Source organism: Grus americana, chromosome 28 (assembly GCF_028858705.1).
Source record: "Grus americana isolate bGruAme1 chromosome 28, bGruAme1.mat, whole genome shotgun sequence".
Taxonomy (NCBI): domain Eukaryota; kingdom Metazoa; phylum Chordata; class Aves; order Gruiformes; family Gruidae; genus Grus; species Grus americana.
In genome coordinates this window covers 5429808-5455169 of record NC_072879.1, presented here as the reverse complement: position 1 = coordinate 5455169, position 25362 = coordinate 5429808, and the positions used below count along the sequence as shown (strand labels likewise).

Here is a 25362-nt window from a genome sequence, read left to right as displayed (position 1 = left end):
GCAAACAGCTCATTGGATTTTTTGGCTCTAGCCTGACCTTGTCTCAGTGTTGTTGCTATATGCCTCGATTATCTACGACGCCTGCAGTAGATAAGTTCCAGAGATTGGTATTGCCTTTCAAGTTGTTTCTCAAGATATTTCTTGGCCTGCTTTATTGCATGTTCACATTAATCCGCCAAAGTTACAGGTCCTTTCCTCTTTCCTTGTTTGGACATGACTTCAGCTTTTTGAACAATGCCGTGCTGTTTCTTAGGGACGCCCTTACCTGCAGGCGCTGTCTGTTGTACGTGTGCAGTGAGAAAAGCAAGCGTAAGCCATCCAAAGAAAATTTCCCATGGGTGTACATGTCTAAAGGAACAAATCATCTCTGATGTTTCCCGAGTGGGCGCAGGGGGAAGGGAACAACTGTCCCAAACTGCTCTTAAAACAGGATCCGAAACAGATGTTCACATCTACTAGAGCCAGGAGATTTATGTCAGCTGTAATTTTGGGCTAGGGTTGCCAGATGCCAGCCTGGGGGCCACGCTTTGCCCGTCCTTGCCTCGCCCACCACGCAGCAGCCTGGGAGCACCAGTTAATGTTTTCTCGTAGCTCACCTGGAGCTGGACACCACCTCCCACGGTTGCTTGCTAACTTTATGTGATGCACGTGCTGCGATAAAGAGTCAGGGGAAATAGATTTGAGGTTCTGCTGTGGTGCCCAGTGCTCCAGCTGCTCTGCTGGCTTTTCCAGCAGGGAAGTGCCAGGCTTGGCGCAGGCTTCCTACAACAGCTTCTGTGTGCTGGGGGCTGCGATGCCCCTACCACGGAGGGGGCGGAGGGAGGTGATACACTAAATTCATAACTGCTCTATCGCAGCACTCACAAGCTTCCCAACGCTGGAGCAGACGTAAGGAGAGAAGGTGGAGCAACGTGGGGAGGAAGTTCATCACACACAGAGCTTCTTTAAGCCTTATCAAGTTGATGGCAAGTAAACAAATTCGGCAGTTGATCTGCCCCAGTGACTCATCGCTGTCATGCTCAGTTCCTCAGCTAAAAGCAGCACTCGGTAGTTCTTAATCGAGTCCAACAGCTCTCCTGAATCCTTGATGTATCCTTTCACAAGAACTAGGTCTGCCTCCTAATGAGCTTATCTCAATCTTCAGGGGACAGCAGAGCCCTGAGGGTAAAATTCATCAGCAGGCATCACCGTACCTCTGCACGGAGCACTGTGCAGGCTCTGGGAACCATTCTGCTCCTCAGGTGAGAGGCGTGATTTTACAGCAGGGATCTTTCCTAGACTTCTACAACCTCATGAAAAAGAAGAATAGACATTAACTTTTCTCCTCGTATCCTTGCAAGTCCAAAGTATCTCCCCAGTGCTGCAGTCTTAGACTTGCCACTGCCCTGGCAGTACCAAGTACCCTGCCCTGCCCCTAGGGCTAGCGCAGGGGTGCCCCAAAGCGCCCCGAGTTCCAGGGCCACACACAGCTTTACCTAGCGGGAGACAAATCAGGCAGCTGCAGTTCTCTACTGGCACGGCGCAGTACGGCTGCATGTCCTGGGTACGCAACATCCTCTCCACGCACGCTGCACGTGTACCGGCCTTGGCAACGGTACCCACACGTGTCTCCCTCATCACACGTCCACCTACAAAGCGCGACTAGCCAGGTTGTGTCCTGCTAGTTAAAGAAGCAGAAAAGAGCCCACACAATCAAACCTCTCAAAAGTAATTTATAAAGAATGTTTACATTCAGTAGTACAAAATGATATAGAACCGTCCCGCCTGAACACATCACCTGCAGAGGAGTTGCAAGACTGTAGACTCAGATTAAAGGAACATGACAGTATACAGAACGCGTACTTTGAACTTCCAATTAGCTCAAGGTTTCAGAGACAAACTATTTTCAGCAAATAAGAATTTCAGTGACGATGCAGGAACGGATGCTCTCCTCCCAGAGCATGTTACTGCCCTGGAATCACCTGCGCTGGAACCACTTCTGCTCTGCAATTATCCGGCGTATTTTGACTGAAACCTAAGACGACCACGCACAAGCCCAGATCAAAGCTCTCTCGGTCATATCTCAGGTGAACTCAGTGGATTGCTGAAAACCCTCTTGTCCTTCTGTGCTGTCACTTGCCTTTTAAACGTGTGCACCACCTCCTCAAATTGAGCATTTCCTTGGTCCATGTCCCCCCCCAGTTAGCACTGGCCCTTACTGGGCACATATAGGGAAGTGTCTGCATGGCCTTGGCAATCTAAGTCCCTGCACTCGTTACGGTGAATCTGTTAATACTTTGGTTTCACAGATTAACTGATCTATAAAACAGAAATTCATGTCATACCAATTTGAATCTTTTAAGGGATTACAGAATCCAAAGTCGAAGACTACACAGGATGTAAGATACAGGACATCTAAATGAACCTAATTAGAACTGCATCATGACTTCATGGACTACTGCTTTAAACTTGCTATTCTTGATACATCTGGGCAAAAGCCCTACAGTTAGACAGCCACGTTAAAGCATTATTCCATAAAGTTCAGCAGATCTTCTCTGGATCCTTTTTTCTTCTGAGGATAGGGGAAACGTATTCCCTTCTTGCCACAAGCTGACTGTAAACATTTCCCACTGTGCCAATCACACTAGGTGAAAACATGAGCACTTAATCAGTGTTGTCTTCTAGATTATCTAGTTTCTTGTCACCTCCCTTCTTCTGACTGTGTTTCCTTCCAAGACAGGTTTAAAGGATTACCTGACAGTTGAGACACAGCTGCCTGGATTTTCCAGCTCTTCCAATTATGATTTGGGTGGGTATTCTCTCCAATCTGGGCTCTGGAGTTCCCACCTTTGTGGCAATAATGCTGACAACAGAAGGGGCTGAGATCCATAGCGTTACAAAACTGGTCATATGGCACACAGCAGCGTTTCTTTTGAGAACATGTTTTCTCCTATGTCTTTCCAAAGCTTTTATTCCACTACGTTCAGTTTTAATTTTCTGAGTGCGCATGGGGCACCTGTCTTCTCAAGAGGTGTCCCTGTATTAAGATTTAGAGTCTCACACTTACTTGTTAGACATAATCATTAGTGGCAACAGGCCAGGGCCTCCAGAGGCTGATCAAGGCTAAACAGATTCCTACCAAACAACATTAGATGGTTAAGACTTGACATTGCCAGAGTTTTGTATTTTTTTTAAGTATTTTTCAAGATTAACACATTTAACAACAACTACGGTACAGTCTAATACAAGTCAAACCACTTTGATCCCTTTCTATCTGCTTCAAGGCTACAACCTACAGTAAGCTTTTATTGAAGAAAGACCAAAAACTTCCTTCAAATAACACTGACTATGAACACTTCTCCTCACGGGAAGCAGGAATTCAGCTATCTGCAATTGCACTCCATTTTATCTACACAATGAGCAAAACTGTTTCTAAAGGCGGTGGACTGGAGTCATTAAAGACCAGACGAGAAGCATGGGAACAGTAGCTATCTCTCCTTGACATGGCCATTGGTGAGATGGGCTCTGTTGTTCAGTGGCTCAGACCCATTCCTCTGGATATAATTGTTGCTTGTGACGCTGCTGAAATACGTGATCCCATTTTTCTCCTTTTCCTTAATATTTTCTCTTTCTTCATCCTTGTCGCTTTCTTCTGTGTCGCTCCTCATGTCCTTTTCCATCTATGGAAAAATGTAAATGAGAAGCAATACAAACACAGAAGTCTGCACAAGAAGCAGTGCTGGCTGAGCCACAGGCTAAACATTCATCTGCTACTTCAGCCGCCTGCCTTTGGCACACAGCGTCCTTTCCGCTTTTACATCACCTTTGGAAAGAGATTCTCTCCATCTCTTTGATTTCAGACTCAGTGGAATCCTAGCTGTGATCCTGATAAACATTAGGAATTACCGTACAGGTTGAGAAGCAGCACCAAACCACAGATGCCTAGGACTGAAGACAACTGTGTAGGACCGAGGAGATCCACATTGCTACTTTGGGCATCAGCATGTGGAAGAAGGATGGAGGGAGGCAGTTAATCGAGTTCTTTCACATTTTCCAAAAGGGACAAGGAGATAGCTTCTGACCACACTTGGCCTGGGTGGCTGTGGGTTGAGCACACTGCTTTGGACAGTTTGAAACAGTATGTTTTCAAACAAACCAATAGCTCAATAAAAAGCCACTCAACTCTGATTACATTCAGTTTTATGTTCAGGTTTTTCCTCTTGCTATTGACTGAGAGATCTGTAATCCACTTTTATAAATATTTAATTCATTGCCTTCAAAGGAAGACACAGAAGAAAAATGTGATGAAATGACAGTTTAGAAAAAGCAGCCTAGCCATATGCTGGCTTCCCAGGCTGTTTCTACTCTGCAATACAAGATGCCAAAATTGGGGACAAATTCACACTCTCACACTCCTTGTTAGAAAGAGCGCTCTAAGAGACAGCAGCAAAACCCTTCTGTGACCTGAGCTTTGGAAACTGCTCAGGGGTGTGTGTCAGCTGCTGCACGGACACCCATAGTTTCCATTTATTCTGCCTGCTCTCCTGGGGATCTCTCTTGGATCCTGTTAAGAAGTCTATTTGCTCTGCTGGTCTTTCCAGAGATGACTACACCCAAATGCAGACAGGATTTGTTAAGAGTCTAAACTTGCACTGAATTCAAACTGCCTCCAAGGACACTATGGGTAGGAGATGCTATCTTCTGAGAACAGCCTGGACCTCATGTCATTCTAGAATTAGCAGTTCAGGAACTACACAGGAGTCTTGATGTGCAGCATCAGGACAAATAGTAATCAATATTCCTAAGTTTATCCATTCACGGCCATAGAATGTGGCTGAGGCCTTAAACGCAGCAAGATTCACAAAGGAACCACGTGAGTTACAACGATGTATCTCAGGTTGCCTGTATGAGGGAATGAAACTGGTACTTCAGGATTTGGCTGAGTTCTAGTTACTGGGGATTAGGGGACATCATGTGAGAAGGTGGTGCAGATAATCCTGTAGCCAGAGAGGAAACTGTGGAAATCAGAAAGGCCCATGAGGAGAATGTGAACTTCTGACTGAGGGGAGAATTTAATGGCTCTCAAAAAGGGGAGAATGTCCTGTATTCTTGCTGATGCTACTTTGGGATACTAAATATCAGCATTGAAACAGCTCTGTTTAGGACAATTTTTCTTTGCTATTCACTGCTCAATATGGAAAGCTCTCAGATATATTTTTGCATCAAATGTGGCAGATAATTTTTAGATAAAATAGGGAAAATTCTGGATATGCTTCAGTATTTTTCTCCCAGATGGTTAATTTCTGATAAGGCTATTTATTATCTCATCATTTTACAATATGATAACAATGGTAATTCAGCCCACACTAGAATTAGGAAAACATTAAAAGGGCGTCTTCAGTTGCGTCTTAACTTTCTGCCCTGTGAAGTTTCTGTTTCCTAATTTGCAAGTGATTTGCTCTGTGCTACCTTAAGGGAAGGCAGATAAAGAAAATGGGGGACAATATGGATGAAGCTGAGCCCTTAATGCTTGTTCTCAGTTCCCGTAAGACAGAATTCCCCAGTTGGATACTAATAAAACAACTCATCCTGGGCTGTAAGGTCAACTCCCACAAGGCACTGACTTGTTACTCCTGGACTATGTCCTTGGCACGTGACCAATTTAATGCCATTAAGTCATGTTTTTGATTTTGGGAAGAATTTCATGCTGAGCAGCAGTTTGGTCTCACAGCAAATAATACTATGGTCAGAAAGAGCGGGATGCATTTCACTTAAGTTTATACAGCTGCATCTCAGATACTTATTTAGGGTTGCTCTGTGACTGATAGAGATGAACAGCACTACTTGGGTGCAACCTGGAATGGATTATGCTTTGGGCATGCCTTTCTACTGCTATGAAGAGAGTCCAGACCGCTAGTTTAGACAGAAATATCTACTCTGTAGACATCTGCAGCACTGCAAGACAATCTGTATGAAACATGTATTAATGATCCGAACGATGGGGCAGAGTGGCTGATACGCCAGAGGATGGTGGTGCCATCCAGAGGGACCTTGACAGGCTGGAGAACTGGGCCGACAGGAACCTTGTGAAGTTCAACAAGGGGAAGTGTGAAGTCCTGCACCTGGGGAGGAACACCACCAGGAACCAGTACATGCTGGGGGCTGACCAGCTTTTCTAAGATAAACCTGGAGGTCCTGGCAGACGCTGTTGAACATGAGCCAGTAATGTGCCCTCGCCCTTCCTGGCCTGCATTTGGAGGAGCGTTGCCAGCAGGTTGAGGGAGGTGATCCTTCCCCTCTCTCTGCTCAGCACTGGTGAGGCCACACCTGGTGTGCTGTGTCCAGTTCTGGGCTCCCCAGCAGAAGACAGACATGGACAATACTGGAGAGAGTCCAGTGGAGGACTGCAAAGATGATGAAGGGACTGGAGCATCTCATGTATGAGGAAAGGCTGAGAGAGCTGGGACTGTTCAGCCTGGAGAAAGGGAAGGCTCAGGGGGATGTTATCCATGTATATTAATACCTGAATGGAAGGTGTAAAGAAGACAGCCAGGCTCTTCTCAGTAGTGCCCAGTGACAGGAAAAGAAGCGATGGGTACAAACTGAAACACAGGAGGCTCCCTCTGAACATCAGGAAACCCTTTTTTACTGAGAGGGTGACTGAGCACTGGCACAGGGTGCCCAGAGAGGTTGTGGCATCTCCGTCCTTGGAGATATTAAAAAGCTGTCTGGACATGGTCCTGGGCAACCTACTCTAGGTGACCTCGCTTGAGCCAGGAAATACGGACAAGACTTCCAGAGGTACCTTCCAACCTCAGCCATTCTGTGATTCTGTGATCTCAGTAACACTGTAATTAAAAATCCTGTACTACAAGGGAAGCACTTTTGCACTGGCCTCACCAATCACAACAACTTTCCCTGCCTTGATTTCTTAGTTTTGTTACAAATGCATATCATGCTGGACCAAGTATTGGGATTCAGATGTCACCGGCTTTGTTCACAGAAATCTCCCCTGGAGACCAATCCACATTTTTCTTGAACACAAGCATCAGAAGTGGACCCAATATTGTACCTGACTCCTAAAAATTTTACTTTTTTTCAGTCAGCTTTCCCTAATAATATCGAGTGTTCCTTTCACCTCACTGTTAGGAATGTACAAGTGTAATTTCACTAGGGCAAGAAGGAATCCATCCCAGAGGAACCCCTGTGCTCCCATGCAGTTTAGGTGGACCCTCCCTCCCCATGTGATGTACAGGGGACTACAAACTGATCCATACCGTGCCCTGGAGGATGAACTTGTAGACCATGTGCATAATTAGGCAGGACCAGAAGACATGGAGCAGCTGCAGAATAATCAGGAGAGCATTCACGAAGTAGTATCCAAAGAAGGGTTGGAATATCTCCATGGAGTAATAGTAGGTGTTATAGAGCACTCTGCAAGAGAGAGGGAATTGCAGTGGAGGGAAAGTGTGTTGTTAGTAGGGTTCTAATTAAGCCCCAGAAAGCTCTAGTCACAGATGAAGTTTCAAGTCAGGCACCTCCTTCTTATATATAACACATGAGCCAACTCTCAGTTCCCCACCAGAAAAAAGCAGGGCAGAGCCATAGGCCAAGGACTCCTCCTCTGCAGTACACTTCAGGACTTTAAGACTACTCTGTGAACTCCACGGCAGACCACCCTAAGTTTACCCCAAGGCAGGTGCAACAGCCATGTGGCACTGTAGCCTACGCAAAGGGCAGGGACATATGCTCAAGGATTGAAAAGCAAAGGCTGCAGCAAAAATTCAGCACCCAGCTGAATTATCCTGTCTCTCAGAAGGCAGCTTTTCCATTTCCCTTGACTGCAGCAGACTCACGTGTAGGGGAAAATGACCAGGCGGCTGATGAGGAAAACAGCTGAGAAGATCATAAAGAGGCTGTCACAAGTTTTTTTCCACTTCATGTAATTGAATATCTTAGTTGGCTGGAAGGAGAAAGAACAATAAACAGCAGGCCAAGACAGTGCATCTGCACATGCTCCGGGAGGCTAACGAGCCAGATACGATACAATCTGCATGCAGGTAACCAAGTGTCTTCCTGGCTCTCTGCAGAGCGCCCTAGGCTGGGTCAGAAGATCGGTACTGAGTTATCTGTGGAACACCATAATGCGTAGCCCATAGTGTGCTAGATCAAAAGACGCTCTTTCGCTGAAGAGCACCATCGCTAACTAGGCTTCGCCTGGCATGTAAGTTGTGGAGCTCACCTCTAGGAAGCAATCAGCAGCATCATGAATCACCATCACCAGCGTCCCAATGCGGATGTAATTTGCACAGTATGAGAAACTGATCAGGAAGATGGTTGCAGCATGGTGGACTATCTGCTCCTTGAAGTCCTGATGAGAAAGGGGACAGCAGAGGAAAAAAAAATACATAATGCACCTTCTGCCCTGGCTAAAGCATGCCTCCTGCAGGTAGCAATGAAATCTGTCTACCCAATGACTTAAGAAACTTCTCGCTATAAGGTCTTACTCATATAAGTCTTTTACCTAACGCATTCTAGAAATGTAGGCAACCAAGAGACCCAGGAATGAAGTGTTTATGGTGTAAACTGACAATCTCACAACAGAGAACACTCTCTCCCTCCACCACTAACGGTCCAATGATGGTGCAAATCAGAAGACAGAATAAGAGCCAATGGTTCAGTACAGACAATTTCAAGATAAAGACAGCTTCCTGTCACAGAGCAGTGCCCATATCCACCTCTGCTCTGTGCCCCTGGGCATGCCTACCTGTTTCATGATTATCTCATACCCCCAGGCTCGCTGATGGAGACTTACAACCACCCTTTACCTACAAGGGTATATTCGCAGCCTCAACGCACATGTACACCTATGTAATCACGCAGCACCCTGTCTGTCGGGGCACTGGCACCTAGGAACACGTGTGACTTAACTGGCAGAGAATCATCTCTTTTCCTATCTCTATGATCAGTGCAGCCTAGAAGAGTCCCAGAAAAGCAATTTTTAAGTTTGGATTGAGGACTCTGCAGTGGTTTGCACCTTTCTATATCAGGGTTTGTGTTCTCCACTTCCCAGAGGAGAGGGAAGCCAGTGACTGGGAATGGAAATTCCTGGGAATGAGCAAGGATAGAGTCCCCCAAAACCTCAGACTAGCACTACCCATGCACTCCTGGAGATCACTGTCCTGAGTGTTCAGCCTGGGTCCTGTTTGTGCTTGATTCTTCCCTGAGGCTGCCACTCACCTTCCTCTTCACATCAAAGGGCAGGGTGAAGACCAGTGACCAGTAGAAGGAGAGCTCCAGCAGGTAGTACCAGAACAGGGAGGGTTGGAGAGGCTGTGAGAGAGGGAGAGACAGTGAAATACCCATTAGATAAAGCAGAGCAAGGGCTGGAAGTGAAGACTCTTTCTAGGCAAAAGAACATCAGACACCAAACCAACAAAACTGGTTCTTGCAGCTTCAGGGGGAAATACTTCAATTGAACAACGTGGTTACTTACTAAATGTCATCTGTGCTGAGGCAAAAGCAAATAGCAGGGGAAATTCCACTTTGCCGCACCATGCGGAACATTTAGGGAACCACCAGGAAGACCCTGAATATTTTTAGGATTTCTTCAGCACTGTGCAGTTTCCTGACCAGTCAGTATAGAGCTTTAAAAACTATGTAAACCATTTCACTATGGTGAAATAGGTAAGTAGTAGCTGAATAAATCATTCCCTTTTTAGGATTCAAGGAGATGCTTCAGACACCTTGTTGTCTATCACAGATTTTTAGTTTAATCAAACTATTGGGGGAAAGTACACTCCCAGTGTGAACAGTAATCTGCATTCTTCTGGGTCATTTTTCTGGGGTTTTACAGCTGGAAAACTAAAAGATTAGACCCACTCAGCAAGATATGTGCTATTTAACAAGTAATTTTTCACTGTTGTGGCACTATATGGACTCCTTAAACCCGAACCTATTTGATTAAAAAAAAAATTACAGTGACTAAAGGTGCTTTGCAACGAGCGTTTCCAAAGAATCATAGAGTACGGTGCTCCCAAATACTGATTTATTTGGGTTTTCTCTACCCAAAGTGTTCATTTATGACCTTCATAGATTTTAGTTTCTCCTTTGTAACACCAGCGATTGGCCAAAAGAGGAAGCACAGCTGGATGCACTGGTGCTACCAGGGGGGATATTAACATCTCCCATGCTGGTGTGTGCTGCTCACACTCTGGAGGTTATCCAAATATGAGCTCTGGATCAGAAGGGATTTTTTTTTCCCCAAAGATAAGATTATTTGGGAAAATTGGCATTTCTTTTGTCATTATCCCTAGCAAAGGGCATGGCCTGTTTAGTAGAGATTGTATTTAATACATTCTTTGTTCCTGCTAACACACGGGTTTGTCCTTGATCTTTCTTGCTCTTTGTCAGTGGGACATTACCAGCTCTGATTTTGGTCTTTTCTGTTACAGATGTTGGAAAGTGTGTGTACTGGGTTTACGTGGCAAGGTTTTGGGAGTGGGGGGGCTGCAGGAGTGGCTTCTGTGAGAAGATGCCAGAAGCTGCCCCATGTCTGACAGAGCCAGTTCCAGCCAGCTCCAAGACGGACCCCCGCTGCTGGCCAAAGCTGAGCCCATCAGCAATGGTGGTAGCGCCTCTGTGATAACATATCTAAGAAGGGGTAAAAACTGCTGTGCAACAGTGGCCAGGAGAAAGGAGTAAGAATATGTGAGAGAAACAACTCCGCAGACACCAAGGTTGGTGAAGAAGCAGGGGGAGGAGGTGCTCCAGGTGCTGGAGCAGAGGTTCCCCTGCAGCCCATGGTGCAGAACATCGTGATGCAGGCTGTCCCCCTGCAGCCCTTGGAGGTCCACAGTGGAGCAGAGGTCCACCCTGCAGACTGTGGAGGACTCCATGCCGGAGCAGGTGGATGTGCCCAAAGCAGGCTGTGACCCCGTGGAGAGCCTGTGCTAGAGCAGGCTGCTAGCAGGACCTGTGGCCCCGTGGGGGACCCACACTGGAGCAGTCTGTTCCTGAAGGACTGCAGCCCATTGAAAGGGCCCACGGTGGAGACGGTGGTGGAGGACCGTCTCCCGTGGGTGGGACCCCATGCTGGAGCAGGGGGAGTGTGAGGAGGATCGGCAGAGACAACGTGTGATGAACTGACCGCGACTCCCAATCCCTGTCCCCCTGCGCCTCTTGGGGGGAGTAGGTAGAGAAGTCAGGAGTGAAGTTGAGCCCAGGAAGAAGGGAGGGGTGGGGAGAATCACAGACTGGTAGGGGTTGGAAGGGACCTCTGGAGATCATCTAGTCCAACCCCCTGCTAGAGCAGGATCACCCAGAGCAGGTCGCACAGGATGGCGTCCAGGAGGGTTTGGAATCTCTCCAGAGAAGGAGACTCCACAACCTCTCTGGGCAGCCTGTCCCAGTGCTCGGTCACCCTCAGATGGAGAAGTTTTTCCTCATATGCAGGTGGAACTTCCTGTGTTCCAGTTTGTGCCTGTCACCCCTTGTCCTGTCGCCGGGCACCACTGAAAAGAGTCTGGCCCCATCCCCTTGACATCTGCCCTTCAGATATTTATAAGTATTGATCAGATCCCCTCTCAGTCTTCTCCAGGCTAACCAACCCCAGCTCTCTCAGCCTTTCCTCAAACGAGAGATGCTCCAGTCCCCTCATCATCCTCACAGTCCTCCACTGGACTCTTTCCAGTAGTTCCCTGTCTTTCTTGAACTGGGGAGCCCAGAACTGGAAGGTATTTTTAGATTTGTTCTTATTTCTCATTATCCTACTCTGATTTGATTGGCAATGAATTAAAATAATTTCCCCAAGACACGTCTGTTTTGCCTGTGATGGTAATTGGTGAGTGACCTCCCTGCATGATAATACAGGAGATTACTATCGTGCTAGAAACACTTACCAGCTTCTCTTGTAGGACAGAGGAACCTCTTCCAAACTTGGAATCAGATTTTTCACTTTAATGAAATTTAGGTCTCTTTACTATGTCTGCTGTGGCATCCACAACAGTATGATACAGGAAGGCTCCTGCTATAGAACAGTCAATAGTCGCCTTCTCTACAGAGAATTCGGAGCACATAAAAACATAAGGGGAAAGGCAGAGCAGGCAATAGCTCCTGTGCTCAGTAGGTGAAGCCCCATTCTAACTCTTTCAACTTCTCAAGTTAGGGGAGTAGGAATAGCAAAGGAGGCAGCTGGGCAAAAAAGTACCTGACTTTTGGTTGCTATCTTTGCTCCTTGTGTTGATGAACAAGGAACAGATGTTGTGGCTAGCTGGCAATTTTCATTGAGGTTATTCTGGTCTGGGCTGATAAGAGATGTATGCTTTCCAACCCACTGGACAGCTTCTCGCAGGGCTGTTGTGAAAGAACTCAGAATATACACTGTAAAACTGTAAGAGAGCATCCTCCAAACTCTATGGGAATGATCCTGTATTGCTACTGGCTATACTGCCAGTTCCACTGGGAAACAAACTCTTTGGGAAGCACTGTGGACATGATTCTTCAGTACAGCTGAAAGTGCACAGCATTCAGAGCATGTCCTCTGCTCTAGATACTGTCCACTGAAGCCTTCACGTCTCCTCAGGCAACATGTCCTTCTCTGGCCTCAGTCTCTTCTACAAACTAAACAACCTTGGAGTGTTCCCATTTTTCAGTTTCCTGGCTCACCTGGTCAGAACTCTCACTTTCCCTTTATTTCTGCAGTCTCCTCCTGCTTTCCTGACTCATCCTCTATTGTGTCTAGATTACACCAGATACAAAGAAGTTCTCCCTTGACAAGGATCTGGCTTTGAATTCTTAGGACTCCTGAGTCTGAATTTAATTCAGTGCCCTCTCTTTTGTCACTAATATAACCTGATTTTCAAAAGATACTGAAAGACAATACATGATTTATAACAGCAATTTGCCCTCTTGCATGACTCACCTGCTGTGGATATCCTGTCCAGCACTCCCTATGGTCCCAAAGCCAAGGCTTCTGTAAAGAAAAAGCAACATGACTGTGAGAATTTTCTTATCAACTAATTCCTTTGGTTTTTTACTACTACAGACTTTGTTGTGTTTTATTAGAGGCAGAGCTGGTCGCACTGCCTGGAATTCAGTTACCAAGGGATTCCCACTACAAGAACTTGCAGTTGCTTGTGACCTCGCTAATTTGTGGCTATTGCACTGAAATTTCACATGCTGTTTAGCCCAGTTCCAAATAAAATAGCTCAGGGAAGATCTCTACCAACTTGTTGCAGCCTTCTACAAGTTTGAGGTGGTGATGTTTTGAATATATCAAAATATTCTTACAACTATTTCATTAAGAATCTCTGTGGTTTGGACAATAACACTTAAATGTGGCAAGAAGGCTGAAAACTTGTGTGTCAGGAACATGTTTTTTCCTTTAACAGTGAGGATCACACTGCAGTCTGTTAGGTAATGAACCTCTGAAAAGATCCTACTTTGTCCACACTTCATATAAAATTGGTAGTTTAGAACTTGGCAGCTTAGAAACTTTCATAGAAACATGGCAGCTAAAGTCCCCAAAAGTTCTTCCTGCATGGAGCATGCTCTGACCCTTTGCTGTGCTCAGATTTGATCAGAGCAAGCGTGTCCTGGAGCATACAGTGATGGAACATATTCTACGTCACATCTGTAAGGGTAATTTTCTGTAACAGTTCCACAAAGCTCCAGATGTCAGAGCTAAGAGCAAGACAGTATTTCTTGTTCTCTCACCAAGCACCTTCTGGTGCATGAGAATTACGGAAGGGAAGCAGAGGTTTTTATGAGCAGTGGTAATTAGGAGCAGACACAGCGTCCTGCTGGCTGGGACTGGGGCTGGGAGTAGGATTTACAGCAAATACAGGCACATAACCAAGAGAGATGTGTGATATAGAATCAGAGAGGACAACCCGAAAACTCTGAAACAACTATGGCACACCATGTAAACTAGAAAGGAACCCCAGATCCCTGAATTTCATCGTTCCTCTACTCTCAGCAAATAAAACTGTTTTCTGGTGGCCTGCTGAGATAACTTTCCATTGCTACCTGCTATTTCACTGACTCACGGGGAAGAGGTTTTTGCCATCAGTCTAAAGCTACTAATACAGAATTAAAACATTTTCTTTTTCCTAAAGAAAGAAGGGTGTTTCACAAAAACAAATGCATGTTAAAATACTACTCAGATTCCAAAGTAAACATGCAAAAGTCAGCAAATGTCACATGCAAACACGCCCTGTCACATTAATTCTTTGTCCTTCTTTTTAATGTAGTAATTTTGGTACAATTTTAGGTAACAGAATAACACGCTATTTGCTATGGGATCTAGAGGTGCTGCCCGTAGGACAGATGCCTCCTCTTTTTTTGTGAAAATTGGAAGATGTGTACTGAATAAAGAAAAGACTTTCACAAAAAGTGAAGATGATCTTTCATTCCTAGAATGGCGAGATAACATGCAGAAGAACCAGATTTTGCTGCTTCTGTTGCCACAGGGCTCTTGTACTATGCTAAGCAGGTTATCCATACCAAACTTTCATAGCTGGCCTCAAAGAATAGCCTTCTATTTTGATGTACAGATCCACAAAACACTGCAGCTGGGATTTAGATACCTTCGCTCCTCTGCTAGCTCATCCTGTAATCCTCATACTCCTCGAGTACTGTAAATTCTGACTTGAAAGTCAGTGTAAGTTCAAAAGTTCTTCACTTGTTACAATAACGAGAAGTTACAAGCATAGTTTGTGCCTGCTGCCTTGGGATCTGCAGGTTTTCCATTACTTAACCTCTCAGAAGGTGACAGCGTAGAAGACTTTTGCAAAGCTCACCTAGGGAATCAGATTCAGCAAAAGAGCCAGGGGAACCTTTAAAACACAGTCAGAGGATGATCGGTGCCCTTAGTCCCAGCTTAGTGACCACAGCTCAGTGACCAGAGCATACATACGGCTTCTATTAACTCTTCTGCCTGAGGCAGTACAATTTGTATCAAGAGAACTCATTATTTATCAAATCAGAGAAAAGGCAGAGGCATGAACCTGAACCAATCACACCTTGGGTAAAGAAAAGAAAATTAATAAATAAAATTAATAAATAGCAGTCCATGCTCCAAAGGAAGTCTAAACTTTTTACTTCAAACAGGTATGGGATAAAACACAGATAAAACAGGCCCTGCAGCTTCCATCTCAGGTAAGTGTTCCACCTCCTACTGCATGGAAATGTATTTTTACACAATTCCAATTGTCTTCTGCTTTGTCAGAAGAAGAAGAAACCTCTTGGTTTTTGAGATGGAGTTTTTAAAATAAGCACGGTCCAATATGTTTGTGGTCTCATAAGTGTGCTGTGCAGAGGATACACACTCACCTGGTGGGAAAATCTCTATAAGAAGGTCTGAAAGGATGTATTTGACAAGAAAATGTGCCATTCTTGCAGGCACTGGCTAGGTAGAACAGCAGGTGGCACTGCTTATGTACTCACATCATACAGGACAGCAAGTCCAGTGAAGAAAGAAATGATGTAAAATGTAAACCTCCAGCTACAAACAAAAAAAAAGTACATTAGAATCCCATTCATTGACCACCAAACTGCAATTCTGTGTATCAATCACACTCATTCAAAGAATGACGCTATTAAGACAAAGACATACATTAATATGTTCCAGGTTTGCCCAGATCATAACAGGAGTGGCTCTTTGCATGTTATTAGCAGATTCAGCAGACTTCACAAAGAGCAATTCTTCTGCTTTAGAGATGGCAGAAAATACAAGAATCTCACTGACTAAAATCACCCAGATAATCATCCCAAACCTTCCCAGCACTAGCACATGCATTTGTAAAAGTCAAACAATGCCAATCTCTCTCCTAGGCTTTTGGAGATTAGGCATGCTAAATTCATTATCATGTAAAGTAATTAATCACTGTCTCAGTCAGGGGTTGGTAATGATTTACCCATATTAAACCCACAGAGAGAAGTACATGTGAACTGTTTGTGAAGTTCAGTGGACAGAGGCAGGTCACACTGAATATACACACATATAGTAAGGAATGAGGGGAATTTCACCCCAACAGAACAAACAAGTTGTTAACAGACAAAATGCAGGCAATCTTCAAAGGAATAAAACTTAATTTTGAGAGAGAGACTCCACCTGTCAATGAAGACAGACATAAACTGTACAAAGCTACTACGTCACATCAGAGACATTCTTTCTACAGACTGCAAATGGTGATAGAGGGCAAGTGGAAGGACACCATCCTTGGTGAGTTGAGTCAGAAAATTATTTACTGTTTACTATTTACTGTTACTATTTACTGCAAGTCAGCTGAGTGCAGGGGGAACTTAGATTTCATCTTGATGGAAGCAGATTAAGCATGGTTGCTTTACAACTCCTTGTCCATGGATTTTGTAAATATTTCTAACTGCAACTATCTGCAATACTATAAATAAATAATACACATCCTTTTTCCCTTTTTCAATTAGGGTTATTAGGCAAGGGTTTTGAATTAGAGGTTGAGTGCTAAATGGAGCACGAGGCGATTAGCTCAGAGTTGATGCTACCCTATGGATACACACTTTTAGACAGAGTGCACTACAGGTATTTAATGAGTTCTTTCATCTCTGTGACTTTCTTGGGAGAACCTACTTCCTTACATGAATAGCAGAGCAGCTATTACTCATAAGTAAGGTATTTAAACCAAGCTCAGGAGAATCCTCCTTTACTGTGGAAAGCTTAGCCAGGACTAACATTCACAGAACTGGCTGACGTTGAGATTTATTTTGTGCCTCCACATAATAAGGAGGATTTCCACACAGCTGTTTCCAAAAAGAGTTTTGCTTTTTGGAAAACACAAGCTTTCACATAGGCTCCTTTTTTCTGCCACTATAAAAGGGTGCTGGTTTTTGACTTTCAGGACGCTGAAATCAACTGACAGCAGAACACACTCTAGCCCACTGCCTGCGAGCTTTGAAAGCAACAGCGTGCACAACAGTTGCAGAACAGAGGTTGCAGAAGGAATCAGCTTGCAGTGAGGCAAAGGGAAGTCAGGGGAAAGGCAACGCAAAGGCTGACTATTTTGGAGGCACCAAAACAACTGCAAAGCAGCAAGAAGCAGTAAGATGCAAAACAGTAGGGAGTTTTTCAGGTACAATTGTGTTTCAAAGCAGAATGACAGTCTTAGAAAGTCAGAAACAGGCCCTGTAGGGAATAAAGGCGAGACAGGAGTAAAAGGAGACTTGGGAGTGAAACTAGAGGGGAAAAGCAAGGAATGTTTCAGTAACAGAGAAGCAGCAGAGAGTTGCAGAAGAACCAGGTGGGGCAGGGAAGACCCAGGATGCTCTCTGCGTAGGGTGGAGGGCAGGCTGGGAGGCAGGGAGCTGCCTGCGGAGCTCAGCTCCGGTGCAAGGCTCCTGCTGCTCATGGCTTGTGCTCCCGCTCACCAGGCCTCGCAAAACTTCTTTGACAGGCTGGGTCGGTCTGTGTTCCTCCGGCGCCGGAACCACCTCTCCACTTTCCTCACCGGCAGGTCACACTGTTTGGCTAAAGTGATCAGCTCACCCTGAAAAACAGGTGAGGCAGCGGGGGTCAGATCCAGGTTCGAAGGTTGGAAGGGGCAATATGGGCATCTCGTCTGACCCACCATGGAGCTCAGCTTGAGGCTCCTGGCAAGCCCAAATCTGTTCAGGCTAAGGCATCTTTCAGAAAGCTGTCTGTTCTTAGTGTAAAGACCTCAGATAGTAGAAAATCTTTCCATTCCCCCCATAAGCAACTGGTTATTAATGCTAAATATTACAACTTTACGTTTTTTATGTGAACTTCCCCAGTTTCACCTTTCAAACCCTGTTCTCGTCTTCTCACAGGAGTTTGTTGTTGAATCACTTCCTCACCTTGTCTTAAAAGACCAAGTCCCTTAAATCTGTCACTCCAAGAAAGATTCACTGCAACCTAAATAATTTTTAAAGTTCTGCACTGAATCTTGTCATGCCTTTCAGCATTCTGATGCAGTATCAGCCAATAACCTGACTGATGTCAAGAGCAGAGGCAACACCATTTTCCTACCATATATTCTTCTGTTGTGGCAAACCTGTTAGGGATAATGTTTCAACAGATTACCCACAGAAATCCTGCAATTACCTTCCTTCTTGTCCTTAGGCTGTTAAGAGGAGTTTGGCATGTGACGTGAAAAAAGTTTGTCATGTTTTATATTCCTTCTGGAAGTGTCACCACTTAATTTTTAAGTAAAGCAATAGTTTTTCATGGAATGCATTTACCTTAATGGTATCATGTGAGAGTAACTTACATGGTCCAAGCATGTTGTACAAAAGTATGTTCATTACCAATTTTCAGATGTGCTTCTTTCCATTCTTACTTAGTGACTTCTGTTCTTGTGATGGAGACAAATGGAGACACTGATTTATGATCTCCAACTGCTCCATAATGTGGAATTCCTTCCAAGGAGAAGGCTGTTGAGAATAGCAAAATCTTGTACTCGACAAGTACAAGCTGACTCCTAAGCAGGTGTCTGAGAGCTCACGGGAAAGGGAGGAAGCTAGAAGACTGGCTGAGGAGTAACTGGTGAATGGAGAGAGCGAGGCAGCAGCCTGTTGCACCACCGTTGCTCCACATCACACTGCTGTCAGGAGTCTCATGGCGAGGATACGCTCCGATATCCCAGATGCTCTGGGATAAAAGGGCCAGCTTCAGTGCAATGTAGGTGCCAGTAAAGCCGTGGGTAAAACCTGCTTGCAAAACTAGGCCTCGAGTTAGATCTCTGCGACAGGAGTAGTTTTACTGAGAAATGTGTGGCAAGAGGAAGGTCAGGGACCACCATACTGGCAAGCGTTCCTGAGAACACTCCTTCCCACTGCTGGGGAGAAAGGTTGGCTGCGTAACCCAGATCAATGCCTGCATTTTTATTTTAGCCTCCATTCTTTTACCTTTAACCTGGTACTGAATGTCCTGGGGCTCCACATGCCCCATTGCAGTACAAACCATGCTGCAACAGCCTTTTAACAGCAGCAACGTGTTCATGCTAGGACTACCCCTTGGGACTGGAACCCCATGCCCCTGCTCATACATCCTTGGGAAGGGTTAATAGCTATTGCTTCAAGGCCAAGAAAGCCTGCAAAAAAAAGCTGAAAGAAAATCTGATTCCTTTCCCTACCACAGAGGTCACATTCAGGGACTTCACTGACAAGGTTAAATCCTAGTACGGTCTGACAATTCACAATCCTGCCAATACTTTTTCGCTCAGCAGCAGCCATTATAACTCTGGATTATCCCGCCAAGTTCTTCAAGATCAGTCTTTTTATCTCTCATGGGAAAACTACCCACCATTTGTGTTTGCAGTTTTCTGACGCTCCTTACAATCTCTGGGATGACGGCCAAGGCTTTAGTAGGCTTCCTGAAAGGCCAATCTCAAACTCATGGATTGCACAGCAACAGAATGAGCCACCTCAGACTAGGAGCATCAAACAATTCACACCTGCTAAGCTGCAAGGACTAGCAACACGGGAGTCAGTTCAAGGCATCCCTTGATGCGACAGGGATTTGCTAATACATGAAAAGAAGCCATCACAGAACCACAGAATGGCTGGGGTTGGAAGGGACCTCTGGAGGTCATCTGGACCAACTCCCCCTGCTCAAGTAGAGCTACCTAGAGTCGGTCCACATGGCTTTTGAGTATCCCCAAGGATGGAGACTCCACAGCCTCTCTGGGCAACCTGTTCCAGTGCCTGGTCACCCTCACAGTACGTGTTTCCTGATGTTCAGACAGAGCCTCCTGTGTTTCAGTTTGTGCCACACAAAAGGCAAACACAAGAGGGAACAGCAGTTGTCATTAATTCCTTTGGGAGAACAGTTTCCTGTCCACAGAAGTTTGGGATTTACATTTTTTGAATGCTACCTATAGAAAGCTGCTACTCCCACACATTCAAAAGCAGGACTGCTAGCTGATGGCATTTACAGAATGACCCCTGTGCCTGGCTGGTCTCAGGTGGCCAGTGCTATAGTGGTTCCTGCTGCTTTATTGAGCAAATATGAGTAGCATTACCAAATTTCAGTATTCCAAATGTGATGTCATTCGGCTAAAGACACAAGGGCTAAATCTAGCGGAAAGCAAAGGAAGAAAGGACTCACCTCTTCAGGGTTCTTGCAGCGTGTACTGTAGAATGTTTCCAGCATGGGGTTGGGCTGAGCATTTGGTCTCTGCTTGTCTCTCACACCCAGTTTGCTACTGAGGGGCAGGGCTATGGCTCTGCAAAAGAAAAGATAAAGGTTCAGCCAAAAATAGAACAGTGATTTCTGGTATCACAGCACTGTTAAAACATGTTGTAGGATATAACAGCTGCCTCCCACGGTGAGGTGCACGAATGCTGCACAAACAGGAAACCCGGCAAAGCAACATTTTTTAAAAAGGCCTAAATTAACTGCATTCTCCATGAATTTCTGGAGAATTCGTTGTTCCCTATTAATCACTACCTTTTACACACTGCCACTGGCATGCAGTTAGTCTCATTAGAAAAGAGAGCCGACTGCCTGCCCAGAAGAGCTTTTCAGTACTGCTGCTGGACACTGAACACAAAAAATCTCTGGAAAACCTTATCTCTGCATCTTGGTGTAAAAGTTCTTGGCTTAAGGTGCTAACAGCTTCCCTGAACAGTTACTGGGTTATCAATTGTAAATCAGTGTTGAGGGTGGTTACGAGCTGATGAATACCATGCAGAGGAAGCGAGTGCTGAGACCCAAGCCTGCTCTGCCTGGTCAATCTTCACACTGTCCAGGCAGGTCCTCTGATTAGTTACCCCTAATGATTCAGGCACAGAACAAGATTTCTTTTTTTACTTTACAGCAAAAAAGCTGCGGAAGCTACTTCACTATGTAGGTGTTTAAAGGTGTTTTACTTAAAAAATAACACGGGATGTATTTATGACTGTGATTATACAGTGTGGTTGCCTGCATTCTCCTCTAGCCATACAGCCCATACTGCATATGCGCGCGTGCTTAGGGACTATTCCAGATCAAGCATCCTTCCAGAAGGATCTTTTGGAAGTTTTCTTCTCAAGAACCCATTTCTTAATTTAATTAACAAGTATTGACAGCAATTTTATAAACAGACCCCCTACCTAAGGAATGCCGTAACTTCTATTACATTAAGGCATAAATCACAGGATGGTTACACATTTTGCTCACTCGTATAACAGCTGACTTCCACCTTTCTTTTACACAGCCAGCCCACCAGCCTGTATATCACTTGTTCTTTTTCATCATCTCTGGGAAATTCCTTTGGCATCACTGGCTACAGAAACATTCAAAGATGTACCAAGACCAATGAAAAAGATATGTTTCTACAATGAAAGAAGAGCCAGGAGCAAGCGTGCTTGCTAGCTACTTTCCAACAAGACACACCGTTATCACAAAAGCTATGTGAAGGACCTGATTAGTTTCGGTGGCACTGCTGCAACCGGCAGACTGCTGGATGGCAGAGGAATATAGCCATTGTTGGGAATTTTGGCTTTTAGCTCTGATTGTTCTTAAGAAATGTTTCAATTACGTATTATGATTGGTTTAATATCAAAGGGGTTAACAGTAAGGTTGAACCAGCAGGTCTTGTGCTAAGAACAATGACACAGTATTTCAATGATACCCATAAGTATACCGAAATTTAGAAAACATTTACCTTAAACTCTGCACTAGGTCTTGGTTCTTATATTAAGCAGTTCCTTGAAGGAGGCCTGATCTTTCTTTTCCAAAGATAAGTCATTTGATACAAGCTCCTCTGCAGAGGAAGATGTAATCAAGTTCTGTTGATGAAGAACCACCTTACTGCAGCTTCTTATCAGTCCACATCAGGAACTGAAAGGTCTGAAATCTTCCAGACCCATTAAAAGGGAAAAGAATGTTTCTGCCAGGTGTCAAGGCAGCTTGCCAACAAGTTTTTTATTGAAAAACTATTTAAAATATCCTGACTGATTTCTTAATTTTGTTTAATCCCTGTCTTCTCTCTCTTTCCTGCTGGTTTGTTATGGTCATAACATAAAATCTTACTATAACAGAAACAAGCCAGTTGCAGTTGATGAAGACAGGGTGTAATTAACCAAGGTTACAATTACTTTGTTGTTGAGGTTTTGAGTTTAACCATGAATTATGGGACCAATCCTACTTTTATGAACATCATTGGGAAATCAAGGCCTGAAATTCTTCCTAAGGGACGCTTGTACATGTTGGATGTATGCTCTGACTCAGATTTCAGTTAAATCTTGTTCCAAGCACAACGCTAAGACAATGATGCTTGTATGATTTCAACATCACAGATTCATAGTCTCTGTTGCAGGGATGGTCTCATCATGGCAGTTTATCAGCTCTCTGGAAGATGGACAGAGAAAGTCTGAGGACTAAACTGTACCACTCTCCACAGCTAGGTAAGGCAAGGCACAGTCAGCGAGATGAGCTCCTCTCGCTTCATGGTTTACACGGGAAAGTTCACGCTAAGGCATTTTATTCAGTAATCACCAAAGAACAGTCTGTCTTCTGTGAAACCTGCTTAAGTCGAAACTAAATGGATTAATCATGAAGGGGCATAAACTGATACTCCCCCACCCTGCAAGACAGTGGGCTACACGCCTTATGCAGAGGCTTTCAGAGTTAGCATGAGATACAAGAAATAATTTAACTTTGGAGGCTGTTGTGTTTTTTTTCTCCCACAAATGTTTTTGAATTTATAAGGGTGCCACTCTGCAAATATCTTCCAATACTAAGAAACACAGAAGCAGCGAGAGCAGCAACCAGAACTTCTATTCTTTGAACTGCACAATCTCTTTTAGCCTCATGCTTCTTTTAGCAGAGGGCTATCCCTGTGCTCCCGGAATAGTCTCTACCTTCTCTTGCTTACAGGAGAACGCTTCACATCGATTAAACTGGCTGTTCCATGTGATACGAGATCTCAAGTCACTACGGTGCTACTGTCCAAACTGAGCCAAGTCAGTTCACAGTTTTCAATTAAATACTATGACGTGTCCCACATCTTTGCACAAAAAACCTGCCTATAGGACCCAACAGAAAGCTGTTTTCAGATACTTCCTGCTGACTGATCAACAACAAAAATCTCAGTGCAAAATGAATTTCAGAGAGATGCATTTCAAAATAAAATACTTGAAAAGGGTGTCCTCTTCTATTTTTCTTGTTCTGAGTTCAAGTATCTGTTCCCTGCAGATCAACAATATCTCTTAATGTACAACACATGGCTCATACTGGCGCAACCCTCCTAAGAAGAGACCTAATCTTTCTGACTAAAATCCTCCTCTGGTGCAATTTGGGAACTATTTGGATTCAAATTCACTGGCATTTGCCTTCAGTTTCCCAGCATCCAAAAATCACTGGTCAAGTCCAAAATCAGACAATTAAATCGGATGTAAATTCTGTTTTTCAACTTTCTGTTTTACTATCCCTCAAAGCGCTTCAGTTCCCACATTTTCCTAACCATACAGGCAAGAAACACTTTGTAATAGAAGCTGTGATTCCTTCAGAATCATAAAACTCCAAGAATTTGATTTTTATGGAAAAGTCTCAAACGTTATAGAACCAGAAGAGAAGCTGACATCCCTGCTTGCAGACATATGTCCAGGGAAAAGTTCTGCTAAGGTATACAGGTGCTTCAAATCAGGCTCCAAGTTATGGGTGCAGGACGTATCTCCTACTCACAAGCACAATCTGGAAACATCAAAGGAAGGGGAGAGGTTCCCAACTTCTAGGTCCCCTCTTTTGTCAGGACATCACTACCCACCTTCCCCAGCACCTGCTTCTGTATCATGGCAAAGACGATGAGCACGGCAGCAGTAACAAGCTTTCTGCTCTCCAGCACCGAGTGCCCCATTTTCCCACCTTCCCCAGAGCAGAATGGCTGACAGAAGAGTTGCTTCACCGAAGCGTGAGCTGTTTCTTCTCCCCCCAGGGCTGCACCCACAACCTCCACAGCTCTCCCAGGCCCCACCTAGCTGCTGCATGTCCTCTTCTCACAGCCGCCACCTAATCCACAGAACAACTGGTGCTTAAAAGGATGTTGCTGTCTCAGTTTTTCCCAGTTTGGCCAGCAAGTGCCAAAGAGAGGAAAATCCATGCTCAAGGAAGCAGGGTCTTTCCCAGGTTTAATCTCCAAACCAAGAACATGGAACCATCGGCCCAAGCACGGTGGCTGATGCAGTTACTGAATGAGGGATTGCAGAAAATCCCCTGGACTTCTCCTGCCTCTTAGTATTTTCCTGGAGTTCTGGCACAGATTAATGACATGAACACATTACAGCATTTCTGAAATCCCAGAGCAGGCACCACCAAGAACACAGAGTGTATCTAGAGAAAAAATGCTTTGCACTTGATGCAGAGTTGCAAGTAGAAAAAATTGCCAGAGGCCAAGCTAAAGCCACCAAAACCAAACTTGTATACTACTTACATATCTCCTACTCATTTAGAACCACAGACCAGATGTACAAAGCTACAAAGTCAAGGCCATTACATGGAGAATGAGAAATAACACATACATCCTTTCAGTCTGCAATTCTCAAACTTTGTGCAAATTATTTTGAACAGGGCTAGCACCATCATACATACAAGGTAACGGAGAAACACGGGACTTGATTCATAGCTCCCATTCGCTAGGGGAAGCTTTCTTCTCCAGGATGAACGTGAAAGAGTAATGACTGAGAATGAGAAAATGTCATGCTGAAATGAGTTAGGACAAACAAGAATACAGCTCAGAACACCGGCTTGTAATTGGCATAGGTTATATGCTGGTATGATTATAGGTTTCCTGGACCTGTAAAATAGGCTTGTGATATGATCTTTTTTTAAGGGTGTGACAAGCAGCTTTTATTTAATGAAGTTTGTGAATCAAAACAGCTTTAAAATTAATGAGTAGGACCAGGCCTGTGGAAACTCTCCCAGCTGAGGGAGTGCTTAGATGGGAAAGAAAAAAAATATCTTTTTACCTGGCCATCAGCATCTTAATACAGATGGAAAAGATACTTAGATTGACTAGGAGTGGTGTGGCAAGAGGAATGGGAATAAAGAGACAGAGTCACAGAAGCACAGAATCGATGCTGAAAGGGACCCCTGGAGATCATCCAGCCCACTGCTGCTGCTCAAGCAGAGTCAGCCACAGCAGGCTGTGGAGGGCTGTGTCCAGCCAGGTTCAAGTATCTCCACAGATATGTCTTGTACTGGGGAGCCTGGAACTGGGCAGACCTAGCCAATGCAGGACATGGGCTAATCTCTCAGCTTCACACTGCAAATGTGTCCAAGTCACCGACTGACAGTGCCTACCTAAAGGAGTACTGTACCCAGTCACGTCTCGCAGATCAGCAAGGAAGAAATACGAGTCACTTGCGTTTTAATGGTTACCTAGAGCACCTTGGTTCCTGCATCAGTAG

The 25362-nt window shown here is 44.7% G+C and overlaps 1 protein-coding gene and 1 long non-coding RNA gene across 12 annotated transcripts in view; one reads left to right on the top strand and one right to left on the bottom strand.

The window, feature by feature from the left end:
* Positions 1 to 1695: 1695 nt before the first annotated feature.
* The window catches only part of LOC129197332 (ceramide synthase 4-like), a 43360-nt gene continuing 19693 nt past the window's right edge, over positions 1696 to 25362 (bottom strand). For all 10 annotated transcript variants that reach the window (XM_054805669.1, XM_054805672.1, XM_054805666.1 and 7 more), the window contains 9 exons: positions 20081 to 20198; positions 17383 to 17501; positions 15427 to 15484; positions 12902 to 12952; positions 9220 to 9312; positions 8222 to 8350; positions 7836 to 7942; positions 7257 to 7413; positions 1696 to 3659 (listed from right to left, as the gene is read on the bottom strand). In XM_054805669.1, the coding sequence (XP_054661644.1) occupies positions 3468 to 3659; positions 7257 to 7413; positions 7836 to 7942; positions 8222 to 8350; positions 9220 to 9312; positions 12902 to 12952; positions 15427 to 15484; positions 17383 to 17501; positions 20081 to 20198 (1024 nt within the window). In that variant the 3' untranslated portion in view covers positions 1696 to 3467. The remainder of the gene's footprint in view (positions 3660 to 7256; positions 7414 to 7835; positions 7943 to 8221; positions 8351 to 9219; positions 9313 to 12901; positions 12953 to 15426; positions 15485 to 17382; positions 17502 to 20080; positions 20199 to 25362) is intronic.
* LOC129197333 (uncharacterized) lies at positions 15937 to 23056 on the top strand. 2 transcript variants are annotated; one of them, XR_008574295.1, is made up of 4 exons: positions 15943 to 16204; positions 17409 to 17512; positions 22275 to 22362; positions 22835 to 23056. It is a non-coding gene; the product is annotated as an uncharacterized LOC129197333 (long non-coding RNA). The 2 variants fall into 2 exon arrangements; XR_008574296.1 differs by having other exon boundaries at positions 15937 to 16204; positions 21171 to 23056.